This window comes from Leptonotus elevatus, chromosome 21 (assembly GCF_054856555.1).
Source record: "Leptonotus elevatus isolate MCC_2025b chromosome 21, RoL_Lele_1.0, whole genome shotgun sequence".
NCBI lineage: Eukaryota > Metazoa > Chordata > Actinopteri > Syngnathiformes > Syngnathidae > Leptonotus > Leptonotus elevatus.
In genome coordinates this window covers 11035114-11057348 of record NC_141259.1, presented here as the reverse complement: position 1 = coordinate 11057348, position 22235 = coordinate 11035114, and the positions used below count along the sequence as shown (strand labels likewise).

Here is a 22235-nt window from a genome sequence, read left to right as displayed (position 1 = left end):
CTTCACATACACTTCCTCTAAGACAAAGCAACAAATGCTCAAATTTGATGATATTGGTAAACAGAGTAAAAGTTTATATTTACATATGCAACTATACACTATGCACAAAAAAAATACACAAGTGGCCAAATGTACACAATCTATGAGGATCATAAATGCTTCAAAAGGATTCGACAATCTTTCCTTCTAATGTTTTTTCTTCGTCACAACTTTGGATGGTGAACTCCCTTGTGAAATAGTGCATTTCTAGTTTACCTGACTCGTGTGCTATTGCTATTCCTGAGTACGAGTTTTGTTGTCCCGGATCTCCAAACGCAGCCATGGCCGTCAGTCTGAGAAAGTAAAATAATACAGTAAACGTCCGTTCAGTTTGGTGAAAATCTTTGGACTATATGGACACAAAACACTCGTGTCAAAATCACCTGTCTGCGTCCAGTCGCTCGGTGACCACAGGTGCCGTGTCGCTCTTCAGCAGGTCCCAAATGTGAAGGTGCGATGCGGCGTCCAACACGCAAAAGACGGCCGGCCTGGTCTGGCTCCACTGCAGCGAGACCACCGCCTCGCCGGCCGTGCTGTCCGTCCACTCGTCCACCGGTTTGTCGCGGCTGACCTCGTGTAACCGCATGCTCCCGTCACCGCAGCCCACCTGGTACGCGACCACGGTAATGTTAAAAACATGAATAGATTAATGAATGTGATGCATATCTGTCATATCAAATCATGTATCTAAAACGGACAGATATGTGTTTACAGTCACTTAACATGACAGAGCGCATCTGTGAAGTATTCATAAAACTTTGGTTTTTGTCGCGTTCCAAAATTAATTCATTTTTTTTCCATTCAAAATTCTACATATAATTTAAACAAATCCTTTGTTGATGCACATTTAGCAGCAATTCAAGTCTCATTTTTTTTTTTTGTGTGTGTAGTGTAGGAAATGCATAGATGTATGCGTTTTCAATCGGTTGTCGCTCACCAAAAACAAGTGCGGCCTGAAAGGAGAAAAGTGGATGGCGCTGACATCAACAAGTCGGCTGGCCAACTTCCACGAGCTGTAGCACTTGGGCAGGGCCTTCAAACCCTGAGTGGTGAAGTGACTAACCAGACCCTTGAGTGCAAACGTGTCATTTTAAAGCCGGTTTGACTTTTCATTCTGTATTTTGACTCATGCTCACCAAATTGGTGCCGATGAAGAAATGACTGGGGTCAGTGGGGAGAAATTTTAGATGAAGTGACTGCGGCGGTCCCGTTTTGTCCGCAAGCGGCGGCGACATCCTGCGAGGTCGACAAGGTCAGGGGGTTATAAGATTCCCCTCCAAAACACTCGACACTCGTATGCAGATAAGTGTCCATCAAATGTTAAGGCGACAAAAATCAACAGCATAACAAACAAGATCGTGTAACCCCCCCACCTCCCACCCGACTCCATATTGGCATCTGTGTGCCGCTTTATGACTTATTCTAAAAGCGCTCGCCTGGCGCTGACAAACGATCATCGCACGCTGTTTATCATAGCTCACCCCTCGGCCGTCACGCAGGCAGAGCTGTGGAGCAGCTTCACTTTGCCACCCGGCCACAGACCTGCAAAACCACATGTGCATGCACGTGTGAGAAATACGAGCACAATACAGTACGTTCATGACCCCAGATAGCTGTGAGGTCCCGAGGTTCAGACTTCTGCACATTCTTTCCCCTCTCAGACTGACATTTACATGATTTGTGTATGCAAATAGGTAAACAGAAGTTCACATTAGGGCCCGACCGAGAGAGATTTTGTTTTATCTTGTAATGAGTTAATGTCTAAAATAAAAAAAATACTGAGTTTTGCTGATTTTAAAAGGGAAGTCAACCTGAAATATTTCATGACAATAATATGTTATATGTGACCTCACTAGTCTAAACATGACATTTTGATTAATGTTACATTTGTGGAATATGAGTTATGCAGCAAAATCCAGCCGTTCATATCCATCTCAGGGGGCGGCCATTTTGCCACTTGCTGTCGCCTGAAGATGACATCCCAGTTCAGAAACTTCAGGGCACGGGCAATGACCAATCACAGCTCACCTGTTTTCTAAGATGAGCTGTAATTGGTTGTTACAGGTCACCTGTTTTCTAAAACTGAGCTGTGATTGGTTGTTACCTGAGACCTGAGTCATTTTCACTCGACAACAAGTGGCAAAATGGCCGCTAATTTGCACTTCAAATGTGAATGTCACATGTGTAGCTCTGGTGAAAACTACAAGTTCATAGAGAGAGAGAAAATAACTTACCTAGATCTGCCTGTGAGCCTGCCTCGTTGGCTTTTGGGAGTTGCACGACCACCTACAGGCCACAAACAGAACAACCGATAAGGATTTGCCTGAAACCTCTCCCCCTTGAAAACAAATGAAAACCTACCCAAAGATTCAAAAGCCCGCTCTCGTCCAGAGAGGCCAACTGGAAGGATAATCCCAACAACTCTGGATATTAGGAGAGATTGGATTGTTGTCTTTAGGACACTTTTTTTTTTAAGCCCTGCGGACGGGATTCTCACCTTCTTCAGATGCTAAAAAGGCCACCTCTGACCCTGGCATCCCAGTCGCATTGGTGGGAACAACCTCCATGGACGTCACAGGCGAGAAATGGGCTGAGGGTACTGCATCTACACACACACACACACACACACACACACACACACAAACAGGAGTCCCTTCTGTTCTTAATAATTTCTAAATTGCTAGGCATGTGTATGTATCATGATAACAATCCTTTGGAGGACGGCCATTTTGATTTGAAGCTGCCATTTTACATGCAATTTAACCATTTCCTGGGTTTGCAAACTCCAGGCCAAATGTGACGTACCAGTGGAGAAGGTAGGCCGTCTGAAGGTCCACTCGTCGTCGCCCACCTTCAGGCGCTCGTGGTTACCGTCCGGCTCTCGTAGGTCCCACAGCGCCACGGAGCCGACGGACGTGCCGGCGAACACCAATGTGGCCTTTCCCGGGCTGAAACAGCAGCACTGCACCTGAGAGAGGATCGGCAGGAGTTTCAGCCTTGGTCATCTCAAATGAACTAGATATAATCCACAACAAGCACCTCTGATTCGCAAAGTAGGATCTTCCGCGGTCTGGATGGCTCCCACATGTTCCAGACGCAGATGACAGCGCAGCCGTGATGCTGTACGGCAGCATCGGGTGAAGCTCGGGGCTTGTGGACCGACAGGAGCGTGTGCCTCTGCGCCTGAGAGAAAAGCACCTGGCTGATGGTGCGACCTGGATTCAACCAAAATTAGTTTTGTTGAATGTATGCAGTAAATAAGAGCCAACGTGATGGCACATGCGCACCGCGGAGAAAGGGCAAGTCGGTGTTGAGCTGCAGGCTTCCGTCACTGAACAACAGAGCGTCCGTTTGTGTCGTGCGGCCCTGGAAGGTGCTCCTCTCGGCGTGATCCTCCTCCAGCAGCACCGCCATCACCTGTCATCAGTACTTCATTACTAAGTAGTTTTTCAGGTTATAAATAAAAAAATTTAAAAAGAGTGTAATAACGATAACAGCCGACTCAGAGACAAAATATACTTCCCAAACAAATAAAGAAAATTCACCTGTGAGGCGGCACGCAGGAAAGTGGTCAGACGCCTCGAATCAAAGTTCATTCCGCTCATGTTTCGAGTTTCATGTGACCGGTTTGGATCTGCGGGACAAAAAGGCAAGACGTTAATGTTACACTTTCGCATGTTAGTTGCTATATTAGCATGTATTGTTTGTTTCACTGCATTCTACTGCCTTTTACTCCTATGAGTAGATCAGTGGTCTAAGAGTACCACTATTGCTACACTGGCTCCCTCTAGCGGCAGGTGACAAAATCACTTAACAAAACGTTCAAATTGTCTAATGTTACAATGGCTTTTTTAAAAAGGATACTTGACTCATTGAGCCATTGTCAGCAGTAAAAATTTAATATTTTGTTATTTTTTATGTATAATTAATACCTTTAAAAATTATTTTTTACACTTGCTGTCTACTGAAGATGACATAACCTGTGCTGATGCTGCATTCGAGGATAGTCGGAAGTCAGACTTTTCAGAGTTCAAACCAGGAAGTGTACACGGCAACGCCCCCTTGAACTCGGAAATCACACTTGCAAAGTCAGGAAGAAAAAAAAAAGGACCCTGACTTCACCAACGGCTACAATGTGACGTCACTCTACAATGGTGACCCCTTTGGACACAGATCGTGAACGGTAAAACACAGTTTGCTCGAGTATAAAACTAGATAGCTTTCTACATTCATAAATATTCAACATAACACAACGTACGTGACAGCATGCCGCTATCTCCCTGCATGAAATTATACAGTGAACTACTGGATTGTATGGAATGTTTATGAAATAAGATCAAAACAATAAATGGAGCAAAATTGCGAGAATGCGAGTTTTGAGGACCAAAGTAAAAAACAATTTATCACTATCCACCATTTTGGTTGTTTACTTTAGACCATCCTCAAATGCAGCACGAGGAAGTAGGTAGCGACCAATCATCGAGTTTGCTGATCAAACCCAGAAAACAGGTGAACCATGATTGGTCGTCACCTACTTCCTCACCACAGGTGATGTCATCTTCAGTCGACAGCAAGTGGAAGAATTAGTTTTTAAATTGTACAAGAGAAAAAATGAAGTTATCAAATTCATTCTAGACAAAATATGAACTTTTTATGGCTGAAAAAACATCTCAATGGAGTCATGTATCCCTTTAAATACAGTATTGTCAGTTTGTTGCTATTGACAGATGTTTACCCTGTGGCATAATGCTGAAGTTGTAAAATGTCGATTGTTGCTGATGTTTGTTTCTTACCGCCACAGGCGCCGCTGTGTTCCGCGGGATGCTGCGTCCACTTGTCACTCAAGTCCACCTCCTCGGTCTGGACGTCTCTGTCCGCGTTTTCCTCGTTGCACTGGACGTAAGCCTGGCGGAAGGAGTCCTCGTAATTAGCCAAGAACACGGCAAGAGAGAACGTGATCGGGGTAAAAGTGTCGCACAAACTGGCCTGCTTTGTGTTTGCCGCTCCGAAGTTCCTAATGTACATGTCATATTCACTGACGGGAGGAAGATCCAGAAGGGAAAACGTGGTGGAGAAATCCAGATCAATTAAGCGAAGTAGCTCTGCACTGCGCTTCCTGTTACCAAGATGCAAAATTGAGGGTGTAAAATTGTTTGGCTGTTCAAAAATCTGTGAGGATATTTCGGGTTAACATCAAGGTTGATATTGATTGTTTACTTTTGTTTCATGGCAACTTTCTTGCTGACTTCTCGCTGCTTGGCCGCCACAAAGTCGATAAATTTTCCTCGCTGGGAGCTTCTACTGTCCTTCCCGTCTGATCTGTTCACTGATAGTGAAAGATGCGTTATTATTCCACATGGACTGATTTTATACTCGTCAGAACTACCTCTGGACGATTCCGGCTTTTCCTCCTCCTCTTCTTCTTCCTCTTTGCCGAGAGCAGAAAAAGACGCTCGGACACGTTCATTCTCTTCCCCCATGGCTTTCTGGATGGCTTTAACGTCCTCGCCCAGCTCCAGATTCCCCGCCTCTTCCTCCGTGCCCTTGTCATCCTCGTCCAGTTCCTCAAAATCCTCTTCGTAATCCTGCCGAAATGACAAATCGCACCCGAGTGAAGGGTGCGACAAATCCAGGCAAACACATTGTACAAATGAGCTTTAAAAAAAAATAAAAAATCCTTACCGCTTTCTTGTCAAGCAAACCAATTAGGGCATGCAAGCATAACAAATGACACATAGAAAATGAATGAAGTAAAAGACACAACACTATGATATGCAAGTGCGGCCATGTTTATGTTACCTCAAAGTCATCCTCGTACTCATGTGAAGCATCATCCTTGGCGACCTGCACGTGACCAAAAAGAAGAGAGAGAGAAAAAAAAAAGTTTACAAAAATACAAGCAATCTAACTACCGTAATTCTACGTACTAAAAAATGTCTTTGTTACTTCAATCAGTTTGGGTTACTTTTGGCCCAGCAGTTTTAAGTTTATTTCAAGTTATTGAGTTTGGAGGAGGATCCACTTCTCTGATGCCGTCTTCTTGCAGTGCTTCATCTCATTAAATGGACTCCTGTACTATTGTAGACACATTGTATAGCAACGTACATTTGCACATCGTACGTACATTGTGTAAATTTTTGCCCACTCGCCATCCATTGCAGCCTGCTCATCCTGGAAGGGAGATTGCCATATTTGCGACCCCTTCTCGGGCTGTGCAATTAATCGAAATTCAATTATAATTTCAATTATTACACTCCACAATAAATAAATAAAAATCTGCATAACCGTAAACAAAAATATTATTAATACAAATTTTAAGTTGTTTAAATTTATATATTTGCACCTTTTTTATTTTAAAATGACTAATTTAACAGGAACTTGCATAATTATAGTGTTTCAAAGATTTTTTTTTTTATTTGTCTAAATTATTATTTGTTGGTCTTTATATTTTTTACGTTTATTTTAAAATGACTAATTTAATAAATATTTTTGTTTCAAAAAGAACTAACATAATTATAGTGTTTCAAATATATATTTTTAATGTGTCTAATATATTGTTTGTCTTTTTACGTATAAACATTTTCTTGCTTTGTACCAAAAAACAAATGATTGTCCTAATCATGATTTCAATTATTACCGAATTAAACGTGATTAATATTTTCTTCATAATCGAGCAGCCCTAAACCCTTCTCAAGATTTTTTTATTTTTTCCCCTGATGACGTTTTTTTTTTTTCTTGCCCTCCGGCGGGGTTAGTATTTGTCAATTGCGGGTGTGTAAATTCAGTTTTTTAATTATGGTCTATATGAATAAACTTGACTTGTTCATTTCCACTGTGCAAGATCGTGGTTATCATTAATAGCAGGTGAAAAATGAACAATAGTAAATTTTCCATAAGTAACCTGAGTTGGAATCTTACTGGGCCTTGCGTGTCTCCAGCATCTTTAGCCGCCACGCTCCCTGAATGCATCACGTCCTCCTGGATCAAAAAGACAAACAACGTCATGTGTTTAGGTGTCAGTACCGTACAGATGAGTGAGCCACTAACCTCAGCTTTTTTCATCGTAGTCTCACGGCTGTGATTCGGTTTGGATTCCCTGCTGTGATGTCTCTCGGCGTCCTCTCTACGCCGACTCTCTTTCCGCCGTTCCCTCTCGGCTCTCTCTTCCTCGGTTCTCTCTTCTCGCCTCGGCTTTTCATCCTGACGGACAACGAGGAATAATCAAACTAGCACAGGTAAAATTGTCTATTTGTGACACTTGAAATGCTTACATGATATCCATGCTCTCTGTGTCTCCTTTCTCGTTCTTCTTTTTGTTTTCGGTATTGCTCTATGGGAATGCAAAATGTTGGATTGCTAGAAAAGTGATTGAAATGTACGGGTTCAGAAAGATCTACCTCTGTCCTCTCTTGAATGCTTTCTGTTCTCGTGCCTCTCTCGTCTGTCTTGGTCGTCGCTCCTCTCTTCGTGTCTCCTCCTGTCCCGTTCTTCCCGCCGTCTTTCTTTATCCCGTTCCTCTCTTTGTCGCTCCTTATCTCGTTCCTCCCTCCGTCTTTCCTTGTCCTCCTTTCTCTTATGTCTGTCCTCATCCTCTTCATGTCCCTCCCTCGGCCTCACTTTATCCCGCTTGTCTCTGTCCTCTCTGGAGTCACGCGCACGCCTGCTCGTGTCCTCAGGCCTGTCTCGCTCCGACCTCCTGTCTCGGTCACCCCTTCTCTCCTCTGCGTACGAGTCCCGTCTCTCACTGTGAGAGTTTCTGCCAGTGATGAGAAGTAACGTAGTAACATTCATTCTGCACGCAGGTATACTTTTCAGGTATCTGTACATGAGCATTTATTTTTGGGATGACTTGACTTTTACTCCCAACATTTTAAAACATGTACAGTTCACGTATGTACTTTCTATTCCTTATTTTGACAATACATGTTTGTTACTATTTTCAACCTCCGACAATGGTGACATGACAAAAAAAAAAGCGGAGTCAAAGTCAATGGGTATAGTAAGTAATTGAGAGCAAAAACTCATTTATTCATATGAAGAATAAAGTTTGAGTACAGTATTTAGCGACCTCTGGTCTCTGTCCCCTCGGGAGTCCCTGCTGCGACGTCTCTCCGTGGATTCCCCTCCGCGGTGCGGCTTTCTGTCGTGCTCCGGTTCCTTCCTTCTGGAAAGTAGTCTTTTCAGCTCGGCAGCAGTCCAGGTGTCTTCCATGCTTATTTTCTCAGAAAACACACACCGGGCGACCATTGAAGTCACACATTAGAAGGCAATGTGGTTGTATAATACGCTTAAAACGAGCGAGAGGTTTGTGGGAAAACTGCACGACAACGTCAATTTACTGACGCTAGGAATGATCTTACTAACCCGCCAAACGAAAAATATTTTCAAATTAAAAAGTCAAATATAAATTTGATACCTTTTCGTGGTGCATGCTGCCGTCGGTGTTCGGAAAAGCAGCTCAGGAAAGCTTACATGTTTGCTAGGACGCCTCCATGACGAGAAATTGGCTTTTCACCCCTGTTCCTGCGCATGCGCAGTTGTCTGAAACCAAGGACAACGCGTCACTTTTCACTTGACGACAGGTTTGTTAATCGATAGCAGAGTGCACACCTCAATCCATAGGTACATCGTTGTGGATTGCTTCCCTATTTTGATTAGAAAAAAATATATATATGATGACTATTAGGTTTTTATTTGTCTCGATATGTCCACAACGTTAAACACATTGTCTAATACCGTTCTGGCGGTTTAATGCTCTATCTGAGTATAATAATTTTACTATCATACTTCCCCCATTTTTTATTTGTAATAAAAGTAAAGCTGTCCAAGTCCAGTGATTAGTAAATAGCTTGAAATTGTACAAGGGAAGGAAAGAAAAACAGTCTGCAGTATTAATTCGATTGAGATGCGATTCTATCAAAAGACCGTGAGATGATGTTGTTTATTAGTTTAAATTTGAGCCGTAAGTAATGGGCTTGGGGGTTAGTCGTATGTGATGAACGGACATTTTATGGCACCGCTTTATTTTGTTATGTCAATATTTCACTTCTCCTTGTTTGACCTTTTCACTACACTTACTCACAAGCTGAGCTAAAGACTACAGAGACAGGATCCACTTGCAAGTTATGTTGATGCATAACTATTTAAAAAAAAACATGCTGCATGACAAGTGACTCAACAAACTAATATAAAAGGGCACTTTTAAATAGATGCTATTATTGTATGCCATTGGTTGGTGCCACTCGTGACTGAAAGGGGAATCAAACTGGCTGGGCGAGGCCCTGCGCCTCCTATGATTGGCAGGTTCCTGTCCCCAGGTTTTTGTTTTTTAACCACCCCAACCCCACTGTCTTTTCTTTATGGAATGTAATTGAACTAACAAGTGACCTGACTGAGGCCATGGATGAATACAAATAAACACACCTGCAAACAAACAATTACATAAGAAGGAAAAGGGTAGTAAGTTAATAACACTTGACATTAGTATAATTTGAGAGCTCACGCAATAGGCTTTAAAGTACACTTTCCTTTCTTTATTTGCCATCAGTGCATTTTCCCACGCTAACTGCAAGTGTTTTTTGCTTTGTTTTATTTTTGCTGCAGTCCTGCAAAACATAGACACGGGTAGCATACGGGACAAGAATGAAGGGTCGAAAATGCAAAAGCGCTCACCAAATTAGGTGATGAATGGTTGAAGATAATACTATCTTGATAATATACCATATTAAATAATCGTAAGTATAACTTTGATGTCCATTATAGTCTTACCTTGGAGCAAAGTAATGCTGTTTTGGGGACTGGGGGTGATGCTGTGTAATCCATTGAAGACATCGCTCCACTTTGTGGAGTCCTCATGTGTGATTTACACAACGGGCACATTACTTCACTATTTTACTTGTTGGACGTCCACAGCTTGTTGGAGCTATGTTTGGTCTAGTTTTACTGAAGCTGACAAAAGTTTTGTGGATGGATTTTACAATGGATTTTAATGGAACGGAGAGAGGAGCTTGACGGATCTTGACGTTTTGGGGAGTGGTTTGGGAGTGATTTGAGAAACGTCATACACTTGTCTTGACATTTAAATAATTAAGTCCTCGCCTCAACGAGGGTTGGACGTAAGTTCGGGTCACATTCTTTTATGATGATCACGACAGGCTGGGATGCAATATAAAGTGTTGGCGGAGGACCAACACCGACGCAGACTCCATTCGAGCTCCATTCAGGTTCTTGACAGCAGACTTGACTGAGCGTGGTGAGTACTTTTTATATAATAATAATAATAATAATGACAAAAAAATGAAATTGAGAAATAAGCTGAATTCTCCTTTAAAATGTTTTTCTGTTCTCTTCTCATCATTTTGACAGGAAATATCACATTTGCTTCGTGACATCAGAGAACGGAGAGGCATCATAATGATGATCAAAACTTTAGTTTTTGCACTCCTACTTCTTGGTAAGTAATCTGAAGCAAATATTTCCATCTGGAGCTCGTTGTCGTCATGTATCTGTAACTGATCAAACCCCTTCACCGATTAAGGGACCCTTCCTGGGGGAAGTCAACAACTCAGCAACGGTGGTAGACGACTCCTCCAAGTCACTGAAACCACCACAGAATCACCAGACACCCCAATTCCCCCATTCGCCGGAGCAGACTCAGGGCCCAATGGATTTCTACAATTCCCACCACCCCCCCCTGGCTTTCATGGCTTCCAAGCGTTCCCATATTATTGCCCCCCATGCCGCCCTCAACGCAAACTGAGTATTGTGGAAAGCCTGGAAGAAGCACACGAATTGATTAAAGATGCACTGGAGCATCTTCATTGAAAGCAAACCTTTCCAAATGATTAAGCGCAAATATATTGTACTTAAAAGTTGACAGCAATTGTATGTACTTCAACGTACTGTATTGGCTTAAAAATAAAAATGAAACCACTGCAAACTTGCTACAGTTTGATTCTTCTTCTTTGTTGTGTTGCTTTAATAACTTGCTTATATTGTTTATTTGTCTTTTCAAAGTTTTGTGTCAAGGTACTTAAGGAACAAAATTTGACTTTGCAATGTATAATGAATGACATAAAAGTCTTTCTTTGTAAACTGAATGAAATCAAACAAGAAGCGACTTGACTTGACATGGAAGAAAAAAAAAAAACATGGAAGTAGGCATGAATAAAAATAAACAAACATTGAAAGGATAAAAATACCTGTACTTAACTTATTTTTAGAACCGCCCAGAAGTCAACATCCATGTCGTTCCCAGTTTTTTTTTTCCCTCACTGTCTTTTTTCATGGAATGTAGTCAACCAAGAACATGAATAAAAAGAAACAGACTGGCAAACAAAACAAAACTTAAGACAGAAAGGGTAGTAACACTTGCAATTAGCCTATTTTGAGAACTCACACAGAACTACTTTTGTCTTCTTGGAACGTAATCAACCAAAAAGCAACCTGACTGATTCTCAATCTATCAAAACACACATGCAAACAAACAACTCACCTGGAAGAGAAAGGGTGACAATACCCGCAATTAGCCTAATCTGACAACTCATTTCAAGCTCCGACAATATACGATACTATCGTTCCAATTGCGCTTTCACGCTGTCTTCGAGGTATTTTTTTTCCTTGGGTCTTGCCCCGACCCCATGAAGGACTTGATCCTCGATGGGTCATGCAACCGAAAATTGAGTACTGTTGTGACTCAGTCTGAGCACACGAAACGCATTACAATTAGAACAGCTAAATGCCTGATTTATTTTGTTTTCATGTGTGGAATGTGTAACAGATAAACAGTCTCTTAAGATTTGAAAGGTCCAAACGATGAAGGCATTGGTAAGGATCAGGAGAGATCCTTGTTGGTGTACCCAAAGTGTTGTGAGGAGGGAGAGGAATGACAACTTTGAGCGCCACACACCAATGTGCATTTGCACACCTTTCTGGGCAGATACAGCTGTCCGTTTCCTGATGCATCCAAACACCGCGGTCGACATTTCGGTCGGCCGGTGGCATGTTACACTCACCGGCGTAAACGGCGCTCACCCCAGTAGGCTGGCTATTTCTTTTTCTTTTCTTCCTTTTTTAGAGAATTTTGCAAAGATGGTGGCCACTTGTCACGCTGCACATTTGTTTGATGTTAATCACTTAATTGATCAATTACAGACGGCAAGAACAACTTCAATTGACAAAATGTCTGCCTGTGACAGTTTCTGTGACATTTTCAGCGACAATGAAATAATTAAGGCCTCACCTCAATGAGGGTTGGACTTACAAGTACCGGTACTTCATTACTGCACTTAGTTAATTTTTCAGGTAAAAATAAACAAAACAGGGTGGGAAAAAAAAGGCAGCAACAGTTTCGGGGAAGAGTGTGAAATTCAAATGGTGAGAAACTCTCAACACCATTTTGCTTCCGTGGCAAAGAGAAGCCACCAAATTCACTTCACCCAAAGTTTGTGTCGCCTCTGCAGTCAAAATGGCTATGTTGGACATTTTAAATGTAATTGATTCCAATTTTTGCCAATCTGATTTTTCAAAATGGGTCTCATTTGAAAGCATAGAGTGTGAAACACGTCAGAAACTTTACGCCATCCTGATGTTATGGAAATAGAAGCAAATTTAAATAAGTTAATCCCCCCAATTGTAGACAATGAGGAAACCAGCGTCTTTACCCATGCAAAACTGGAAAACAGTGCTCCCTGCAGTCGAGAAAGCGCAATTGCGGTCTTTTAAAGTGGATTTCAGAGTCGTCGTCGCCTGCCACCTCCGTTCCTGCGCATGCGCAGCTCACAGATACCAAGTAAAACGCGTCACGAGACTGGACTAAAACCTTTACTAATAAACAATAACTAGGACTAAATCAGTATGTATTTTCGTCGACTAATAAAGATGAGACGAAAATGTACTTCACTTAATAAAAAGTGGACTAAAATCTAAGGACATTTTAGTTCATGAACAAAAATGATATGATTTTGTAAAATCTTGTCTCTGCTAATCTGTCATGTGACACACACCCTTTCATATCTGTAGCTAGCTTTCTAGCTAGCTAACGAGTGGAACATGCACAAACACATTGGGCAGACAGGAAGTATATTTTGCTCTCAAAACTAATTTGTATTAAGTATGTTTAAGCTTGTGGTAAGATGGCATGGATCAGCGGTAACGTGGTGGTCCCCCAAACTAGTGGTTGTGGGTTTGATACCTGACTCTTGTGTGACCATGATGAAGTTGCCCTTGATGCTGCTCCATCAGTCCACTAGTCTTACCTTGGAGCAAACGTAGGGATGCTTGTTTTGGGGACATTTGGCTGGGAGTGAGGCCGTCCACATTGTGTAATCCATTGAAGACATCGCTCCACTTTGTGGAGTCCTCATGTGTGATTTACACAATGGGCACATTACTTCACTATTTTACTTGTTGGACGTCCACAGCTTGTTGGAACTATGTTTGGTCTAGTTTTACTGAAGCTGACAAAAGTTTTGTGGATGCATTTTACAATGGACTTTAATGGAACGGAGAGAGGAGTTTGACGGACCTTGGCGTTTTTGGGAGTGGTTTGGGAGTGATTTGCGAAACGTCATACACTTGTCTTGACATTTAAATAATTAAGTCCTCGCCTCAATGAGGGTTGGACTTACAAGTACCGGTACATCATTACTGCACTTAGTTAATTTTTCAGGTAAAAATAAACAAAACAGGGTGGGAAAAAAAAGGCAGCAACAGTTTCGGGGAAGAGTGTGAAATTCAAATGGTGAGAAACTCTCAACACCATTTTGTTTCCGTGGCAAAGAGAAGCCACCAAATTCACTTCACCCGGACCTTGGCGTTTTTGGGAGTGGTTTGGGCGTGATTTGCGAAAGGTCATTCACTTGTCTTGACATTTAAATAATTAAGTCCTCGCCTCAACGAGGGTTGGACGTAAGTTCGGGTCACATTCTTTTATGATGATCACGACAGGCTGGGATGCAATATAAAGTGTTGGTGGAGGACCAACACCAGCGCAGACTCCATTCGAGCTCCATTCAGGTTCTTGACAGCAGACTTGACTGAGCGTGGTGAGTACTTTTTATATAATAATAATAATAATGACAAAAAAATGAAATTGAGAAATAAGGTGAATTCTCCTTTAAAATGTTTTTCTGTTCTCTTCTCATCATTTTGACAGGAAATATCACATTTGCTTCGTGACATCAAAGAACGGAGAGGCATCATAATGATGTTTAAAACTTTAGTTTTTGCACTCCTACTTCTTGGTAAGTAATCTGAAGCAAATATTTCCATCTGGAGCTCGTTGTCGTCATGTATCTGTAACTGATCAAACCCCTTCACCGATTAAGGGACCCTTCCTGGGGGAAGTCAACAACTCAGCAACGGTGGTAGACGACTCCTCCAAGTCACTGAAACCACCACAGAATCACCAGACACCCCAATTCCCCCATTCGCCGGAGCAGACTCAGTGCCCAATGGATTTCTACAACACACACCAGCCCCCCCTGGCTTTCATGGCAACCAAGGGTTCCATCGTTATTGCTCCTCATGCCGCCCTCGACGCAAACTGAGTATTGTGGAAAGTCTGGAAGAAGCACACGAATTGATTAAAGATGCACCGGAGCATCTTCATTGAAAGCAAACCTTTCCAAATGATTAAGTGTAAATATATTGTACTTAAAAGTTGACAGCAATTGTATGTACTTCAACGTACTGTATTGGCTTAAAAATAAAAATGAAACCACTGCAAACTTGCTACAGTTTGATTCTTCTTCTTTGTTGTGTTGCTTTAATAACTTGCTTATATTGTTTATTTGTCTTTTCAAAGTTTTGTGTCAAGGGACTTAAGGAACAAAATTTGACTATGCAATGTATAATGAATGACAATAAAGTCTTTCTTTGTAAACTGAATAAAATCAAACAAGAAGCGACTTGACTTGACATGGAAGTAAAAAAAAACAAAAAAACATAGAAGTAGGCATGAATAAAAATAAACAAACATTGAAAGGATAAAAATACCTGTACTTAACTTATTTTTAGAACCGCCCAGAAGTCAACATCCATATCGTTCCCAGTTTTATTTTTCCCTCACTGTCTTTTTTCATGGAATGTCGTCAACCAAGAACATGAATAAAAAGAAACAGACTGGCAAACAAAACAAAACTTAAGACAGAAAGGGTCGTAACACTTGCAATTAGCCTATTTTGAGAACTCACACAGAACTACTTTTGTCTTCTTGGAACGTAATCAACCAAAAAGCAACCTGACTGATTCTCAATCTATCAAAACACACATGCAAACAAACAACTCACCTGAAAGAGAAAGGGTGACAATACCCGCAATTAGCCTAATCTGACAACTCATTTCAAGCTCCGACAATATGCGATACTATCGTTCCAATTGCGCTTTCACGCTGTCTTCGAGGTATTTTTTTTCCTTGGGTCTTGCCCCGACCCCATGAAGGACTTGATCCTCGATGGGTCATGCAACCGAAAATTGAGTACTGTTGTGACTCAGTCTGAGCACACGAAACGCATTACAATTAGAACAGCTAAATGCCTGATTTATTTTGTTTTCATGTGTGGAATGTGTAACAGATAAACAGTCTCTTAAGATTTGAAAGGTCCAAACGATGAAGGCATTGGTAAGGATCAGGAGAGATCCTTGTTGGTGTACCCAAAGTGTTGTGAGGAGGGAGAGGAATGACAACTTTGAGCGCCACACACCAATGTGCATTTGCACACCTTTCTGGGCAGATACAGCTGTCCGTTTCCTGATGCATCCAAACACCGCGGTCGACATTTCGGTCGGCCGGTGGCATGTTACACTCACCGGCGTAAACGCCGCTCACCCCAGTAGGCTGGCTATTTCTTTTTCTTTTCTTCCTTTTTTAGAGAATTTTGCAAAGATGGTGGCCACTTGTCACGCTGCACATTTGTTTGATGTTAATCACTTAATTGATCAATTACAGGCGGCAAAAACAACTTCATATGACAAAATGTCTGCCTGTGACAGTTTCTGTGACATTTTCAGCGACAATGAAATAATTAAGGCCTCACCTCAATGAGGGTTGGACTTACAAGTACCGGTACATCATTACTGCACTTAGTTAATTTTTCAGGTAAAAATAAACAAAACAGGGTGGGAAAAAAAAGGCAGCAACAGTTTCGGGGAAGAGTGTGAAATTCAAATGGTGAGACACTCTCAACACCATTTTGTTTCCGTGGCAAAGAGAAGCCACCAAATTCACTTCACCCAAAGTGAGTGTCGCCTCTGCAGTCAAAATGGCTATGTTGGACATTTTAAATGTAATTGATTCCAATTTTTGCCAATATGATTTTTCAAAATGGGTCTCATTTGAAAGCATAGAGTGTGAAACACGTCAGAAACTTTACGCCATCCTGATGTTATGGAAATAGAAGCAAGTTTAAATAAATTAATCCCCCCAACTGTAGACAATGAGGAAACCAGCGTCTTTACCCATGCAAAACTGGAAAACAGTGCTCCCTGCAGTCGAGAAAGCGCAATTGCGGTCTTTTAAAGTGGATTTCAGAGTCGTCGTCGCCTGCCACCTCCGTTCCTGCGCATGCGCAGCTCACAGATACCAAGTAAAACGCGTCACGAGACTGGACTAAAACCTTTACTAATAAACAATAACTAGGACTAAATCAGTATGTATTTTCGTCGACTAATAAAGATGAGACGAAAATGTACTTCACTTAATAAAAAGTGGATTAAAATCTAAGGACATTTTAGTTCATGATTAAAAATGATATGATTTTGTAAAATCTTGTCTCTGCTAATCTGTCATGTGACACACACCCTTTCATAGCTGTAGCTAGCTTGCTAGCTAGCTAACGAGTGGAACATGCACAAACACATGGGACAGACAGGAAGTATATTTTGCTCTCAAAACTAATTTGTATTAAGTTTGTTTAAGCTTGTGGTAAGATGGCATGGATCAGCGGTAACGTGGTGGTCCCCCAAACTAGTGGTTGTGGGTTTGATACCTGACTCTTGTGTGACCATGATGAAGTATACTAAGGCACCCAGTTGCCCTTGATGCTGCTCCATCAGTCCACTAGTCTTACCTTGGAGCAAACGTAGGGATGCTTGTTTTGGGGACATTTGGCTGGGAGTGAGGCCGTCCACATTGTGTAATCCATTGAAGACATCGCTCCACTTTGTGGAGTCCTCATGACTGATTTACACAACGGACACATCACTTCACTATTTTGCTCATGTTTGGTCTAGTTTTACTGAAGCTGACACAAGTTTTGTGGATGGATTTTACAATGGATTTTAATGGAACAGAGAGAGGAGCTTGACGGATCTTGACGTTTTGGGGAGTGGTTTGGGAGTGATTTGCGAAACGTCATTCACTTGTCTTGACATTTAAATAATTAAGTCCTCGCCTCAACGAGGGTTGGACGTAAGTTCGGGTCACATTCTTTTATGATGATCACGACAGGCTGGGATGCAATATAAAGTGTTGGTGGAGGACCAACACCAGCGCAGACTCCATTCGAGCTCCATTCAGGTTCTTGACAGCAGACTTGACTGAGCGTGGTGAGTACTTTTTATATAATAATAATAATAATGACAAAAAAATGAAATTGAGAAATAAGGTGAATTCTCCTTTAAAATGTTTTTCTGTTCTCTTCTCATCATTTTGACAGGAAATATCACATTTGCTTCGTGACATCAAAGAACGGAGAGGCATCATAATGATGTTTAAAACTTTAGTTTTTGCACTCCTACTTCTTGGTAAGTAATCTGAAGCAAATATTTCCATCTGGAGCTCGTTGTCGTCATGTATCTGTAACTGATCAAACCCCTTCACCGATTAAGGGACCCTTCCTGGGGGAAGTCAACAACTCAGCAACGGTGGTAGACGACTCCTCCAAGTCACTGAAACCACCACAGAATCACCAGACACCCCAATTCCCCCATTACCCGGAGCAGACTCAGTGCCCAATGGATTTCTACAATTCCCACCACCCCCCCCTGGCTTTCATGGCTTCCAAGCGTTCCCATATTATTGCCCCCCATGCCGCCCTCGACGCAAACTGAGTATTGTGGAAAGTCTGGAAGAAGCACACGAACTGATTAAAGATGCACTGGAGCATCTTCATTGAAAGCAAACCTTTCCAAATGATTAAGTGCAAATATATTGTACTTAAAAGTTGACAGCAATTGTATGTACTTCAACGTACTGTATTGGCTTAAAAATAAAAATGAAACCACTGCAAACTTGCTACAGTTTGATTCTTCTTCTTTGTTGTGTTGCTTTAATAACTTGCTTATATTGTTTATTTGTCTTTTCAAAGTTTTGTGTCAAGGTACTTAAGGAACAAAATTTGACTTTGCAATGTATAATGAATGACATAAAAGTCTTTCTTTGTAAACTGAATGAAATCAAACAAGAAGCGACTTGACTTGACATGGAAGTAAAAAAAACAAAAAAAAAACATGGAAGTAGGCATGAATAAAAATAAACAAACATTGAAAGGATAAAAATACCTGTACTTAACTTATTTTTAGAACCGCCCAGAAGTCAACATCCATGTCGTTCCCAGTTTTTTTTTTCCCTCACTGTCTTTTTTCATGGAATGTCGTCAACCAAGAACATGAATAAAAAGAAACAGACTGGCAAACAAAACAAGACTTAAGACAGAAAGGGTAGTAACACTTGCAATTAGCCTATTTTGAGAACTCACACAGAACTACTTTTGTCTTCTTGGAACGTAATCAACCAAAAAGCAACCTGACTGATTCTCAATCTATCAAAACACACATGCAAACAAACAACTCACCTGGAAGAGAAAGGGTGACAATACCCGCAATTAGCCTAATCTGACAACTCATTTCAAGCTCCGACAATATACGATACTATCGTTCCAATTGCGCTTTCACGCTGTCTTCGAGGTATTTTTTTTCCTTGGGTCTTGCCCCGACCCCATGAAGGACTTGATCCTCGATGGGTCATGCAACCGAAAATTGAGTACTGTTGTGACTCAGTCTGAGCACACGAAACGCATTACAATTAGAACAGCTAAATGCCTGATTTATTTTGTTTTCATGTGTGGAATGTGTAACAGATAAACAGTCTCTTAAGATTTGAAAGGTCCAAACGATGAAGGCATTGGTAAGGATCAGGAGAGATCCTTGTTGGTGTACCCAAAGTGTTGTGAGGAGGGAGAGGAATGACAACTTTGAGCGCCACACACCAATGTGCATTTGCACACCTTTCTGGGCAGATACAGCTGTCCGTTTCCTGATGCATCCAAACACCGCGGTCGACATTTCGGTCGGCCGGTGGCATGTTACACTCACCGGCGTAAACGGCGCTCACCCCAGTAGGCTGGCTATTTCTTTTTCTTTTCTTCCTTTTTTAGAGAATTTTGCAAAGATGGTGGCCACTTGTCACGCTGCACATTTGTTTGATGTTAATCACTTAATTGATCAATTACAGACGGCAAGAACAACTTCAATTGACAAAATGTCTGCCTGTGACAGTTTCTGTGACATTTTCAGCGACAATGAAATAATTAAGGCCTCACCTCAATGAGGGTTGGACTTACAAGTACCGGTACTTCATTACTGCACTTAGTTAATTTTTCAGGTAAAAATAAACAAAACAGGGTGGGAAAAAAAAGGCAGCAACAGCTTCGGGGAAGAGTGTGAAATTCAAATGGTGAGAAACTCTCAACACCATTTTGCTTCCGTGGCAAAGAGAAGCCACCAAATTCACTTCACCCAAAGTGAGTGTCGCCTCTGCAGTCAAAATGGCTATGTTGGACATTTTAAATGTAATTGATTCCAATTTTTGCCAATCTGATATTTCAAAATGGGCCTCATTTGAAAGCATAGAGTGTGAAACACGTCAGAAACTTTACGCCATCCTGATTTTATGGAATTGGAAGCAAGTTTAAATAAATTAATCCCCCCAACTGTAGACAATGAGGAAACCAGCGTCTTTACCCATGCAAAACTGTTAAACAGTGCACCCTGCAGTCGAGAAAGCGCAATTGCGGTCTTTTAAAGTGGATTTCAGAGTCGTCGTCGCCTGCCACCTCCGTTCCTGCGCATGCGCAGCTCACAGATACCAAGTAAAACGCGTCACTGTCACTTTCCACTCGTGTTAATTTCGTCAACAAAAACTAAACAAAAATAATTTTTCACCAGTCTAAAACTGGACTAGACTGGACTAAAACCTTTACTAGTAAACAATAACTAGGACTAAATCAGTATGCATTTTCGTCGACTAATAAAGATGAGACGAAAATGTACTTCGCTTAATAAAAAGTGGACTAAAATCTAAGGACATTTTAGTTCATGAACAAAAATGATATGATTTTGTAAAATCTTGTCTCTGCTAATCTGTCACGTGACACACACCCTTTAGTCCTCATGTGTGATTTACACAACGGGCACATTACTTCACTATTTTACTTGTTGGACGTCCACAGCTTGTTGGAACTATGTTTGGTCTAGTTTTACTGAAGCTGACAAAAGTTTTGTGGATGGATTTTACAATGGATTTAATGGAACGGAGAGAGGAGCTTGACGGATCTTGACGTTTTGGGGAGTGGTTTGGGCGTGATTTGCGAAACGTCATACACTTGTCTTGACATTTAAATAATTAAGTCCTCGCCTCAACGAGGGTTTGACTTAAAAATAAAAATAAACAAAACAGGGTGGGAAAAAAAAGGCAGCAACAGTTTTGGGGAAGAGTGTGAAATTCAAATGGTGAGAAACTCTCAACACCATTTTGTTTCCGTGGCAAAGAGAAGCCACCAAATTCACTTCACCCGGACCTTGGCGTTTTTGGGAGTGGTTTGGGCGTGATTTGCGAAAGGTCATTCACTTGTCTTGGCATTTAAATAATTAAGTCCTCGCCTCAACGAGGGTTGGACGTAAGTTCGGGTCACATTCTTTTATGATGATCACGACAGGCTGGGATGCAATATAAAGTGTTGGTGGAGGACCAACACCAGCGCAGACTCCATTCGAGCTCCATTCAGGTTCTTGACAGCAGACTTGACTGAGCGTGGCGAGTACTTTCTATATAATAATAATAATAATGACAAAAAATAAATAAAAAATTGAGAAATAAGCTGAATTCCCCTTTAAAATGTTTTTCTGTTCTCTTCTCATCATTTTGACAGGAAATATCACATTTGCTTCGTGACATCAGAGAACGGAGAGGCATCATAATGATGTTTAAAACTTTGGTTTTTGCACTCCTACTTCTTGGTAAGTAATCAGAACCAAATATTTCCATCTGGAGCTCGTTGTCGTCATGTATCTGTAACTGATCAAACCCCTTCACCGATTAAGGGACCCTTCCTGGGGAAAGTCAACAACTCAGCGTTGATGGCACTGGTAGACGACTCCTCCAGGCTACTGATGATGAGGGCGAAGACGATTCCGTATCCGACCCATCGCCACCACCAGACGTCCCCGTATCCGACCCATCGCCACCACCAGCCGAACCCTCCCCACCAGCCGAAGCAGAGCCATTGCCATCAGATGCAGGATTTTTCAATTCACTCCAAGAATTTCCACTACCTCCTGGCTATCGTGGCTATCGTGGCTATCGTGGCTATCGTGGCTATCGTGGCAACCAAGGGTTCCAATTTTATTGCCCCCCATGCCGCCCTCAACGCAAACTGAGTATTGTGGAAAGCCTGGAAGAAGCACACGAATTGATTAAAGATGCACTGGAGCATCTTCATTGAAAGCAAACCTTTCCAAATGATTAAGTGCAAATATATTGTACTTAAAAACAATTGAACCGTACTGGCTTAAAATAAAATAAAATTTTAAAGCACTGCAACTTGCTACAATTTGAACATTTAACAGCATTCTACTTTTCTGTTGTGTTGTTTTAATAAATTGCTTTGATAAAGTGTCTATTTGTCTCTTCAATGTTTTGTGTCAAGGGGCTGGAGTGCAGTGAACAAAAATGTTGCCATGCAATGTACAATGACAATAAAGTCTTCTTTATAAATGGAATGAAATCAAACAAGAAGCATGAATATAAAATAAACTATTGGACATAGAAAGGATAGGAACATCTGCAATTAACTTAATTTTAAAATCGCCCAGTAGATCATGAAGTTAACATTTGTGCTGTGCACAGGTTTTTTTTTTCCTCACTGCCTTTTATTCGTGGAATTTAGTCAACAAGTGTGTGCATGAATAAAAATAAA

The 22235-nt window shown here is 41.4% G+C and overlaps 1 protein-coding gene and 4 long non-coding RNA genes across 7 annotated transcripts; 4 read left to right on the top strand and 1 right to left on the bottom strand.

Annotated features, from left to right (window-relative positions):
- Window positions 1-53: 53 nt before the first annotated feature.
- On the bottom strand, window positions 54-8580 carry dync2i1 (dynein 2 intermediate chain 1). 3 transcript variants are annotated; one of them, XM_086066460.1, is made up of 23 exons: window positions 8456-8580; window positions 8108-8259; window positions 7437-7795; window positions 7311-7369; window positions 7087-7239; window positions 6958-7017; window positions 5839-5883; window positions 5426-5624; window positions 5257-5365; window positions 5026-5155; window positions 4833-4944; window positions 3585-3673; window positions 3327-3456; window positions 3079-3254; window positions 2845-3007; window positions 2537-2644; window positions 2401-2462; window positions 2274-2325; window positions 1521-1581; window positions 1176-1275; window positions 977-1108; window positions 423-646; window positions 54-332 (listed from the first exon to the last, which is right to left on the bottom strand). In XM_086066460.1, the coding sequence occupies exons 1-23, from the start codon at window positions 8468-8470 to the stop codon at window positions 161-163; spliced, it is 2862 nt and encodes a 953-aa protein (XP_085922586.1). In that variant the 5' UTR covers window positions 8471-8580; the 3' UTR covers window positions 54-160. The 3 variants fall into 3 exon arrangements, with proteins under 3 accessions (XP_085922586.1, XP_085922587.1, XP_085922585.1); XM_086066461.1 differs by having other exon boundaries at window positions 8108-8251; window positions 8456-8547; XM_086066459.1 differs by lacking the exon at window positions 8456-8580 and having other exon boundaries at window positions 8108-8286.
- Window positions 8581-10241: 1661 nt separating this feature from the next.
- Window positions 10242-10959, top strand: LOC147155843 (uncharacterized). Its single transcript, XR_015092238.1, has 3 exons — window positions 10242-10291; window positions 10405-10492; window positions 10577-10959. It is a non-coding gene; the product is annotated as an uncharacterized LOC147155843 (long non-coding RNA).
- Window positions 10960-13849: 2890 nt separating this feature from the next.
- LOC147155842 (uncharacterized) lies at window positions 13850-14698 on the top strand. Its single transcript, XR_015091898.1, has 3 exons — window positions 13850-14084; window positions 14195-14282; window positions 14367-14698. It is a non-coding gene; the product is annotated as an uncharacterized LOC147155842 (long non-coding RNA).
- A 2198-nt stretch (window positions 14699-16896) lies between these two features.
- On the top strand, window positions 16897-18111 carry LOC147155841 (uncharacterized). The gene is made up of 3 exons (XR_015092215.1): window positions 16897-17586; window positions 17697-17784; window positions 17869-18111. It is a non-coding gene; the product is annotated as an uncharacterized LOC147155841 (long non-coding RNA).
- Window positions 18112-21022: 2911 nt separating this feature from the next.
- LOC147155840 (uncharacterized) lies at window positions 21023-21802 on the top strand. The gene is made up of 3 exons (XR_015092239.1): window positions 21023-21073; window positions 21189-21276; window positions 21361-21802. It is a non-coding gene; the product is annotated as an uncharacterized LOC147155840 (long non-coding RNA).
- Window positions 21803-22235: the final 433 nt, after the last annotated feature.

Excerpts from the sequence above, each read along its gene's own strand:
- dync2i1 (XM_086066459.1), bottom strand. The coding sequence starts at position 8,286 with ATGGTCGCCCGGTGTGTGTTTTCTGAGAAAATAAGCATGGAAGACACC. Across the intron at positions 3,457-3,584 it reads TCCTGCGTGCCGCCTCACAG|GTGATGGCGGTGCTGCTGGA; the intron begins GTGAATTTTCTT and ends TACTGATGACAG. Across the intron at positions 1,582-2,273 it reads AGGCTCACAGGCAGATCTAG|GTCTGTGGCCGGGTGGCAAA; the intron begins GTAAGTTATTTT and ends GTGGTTTTGCAG.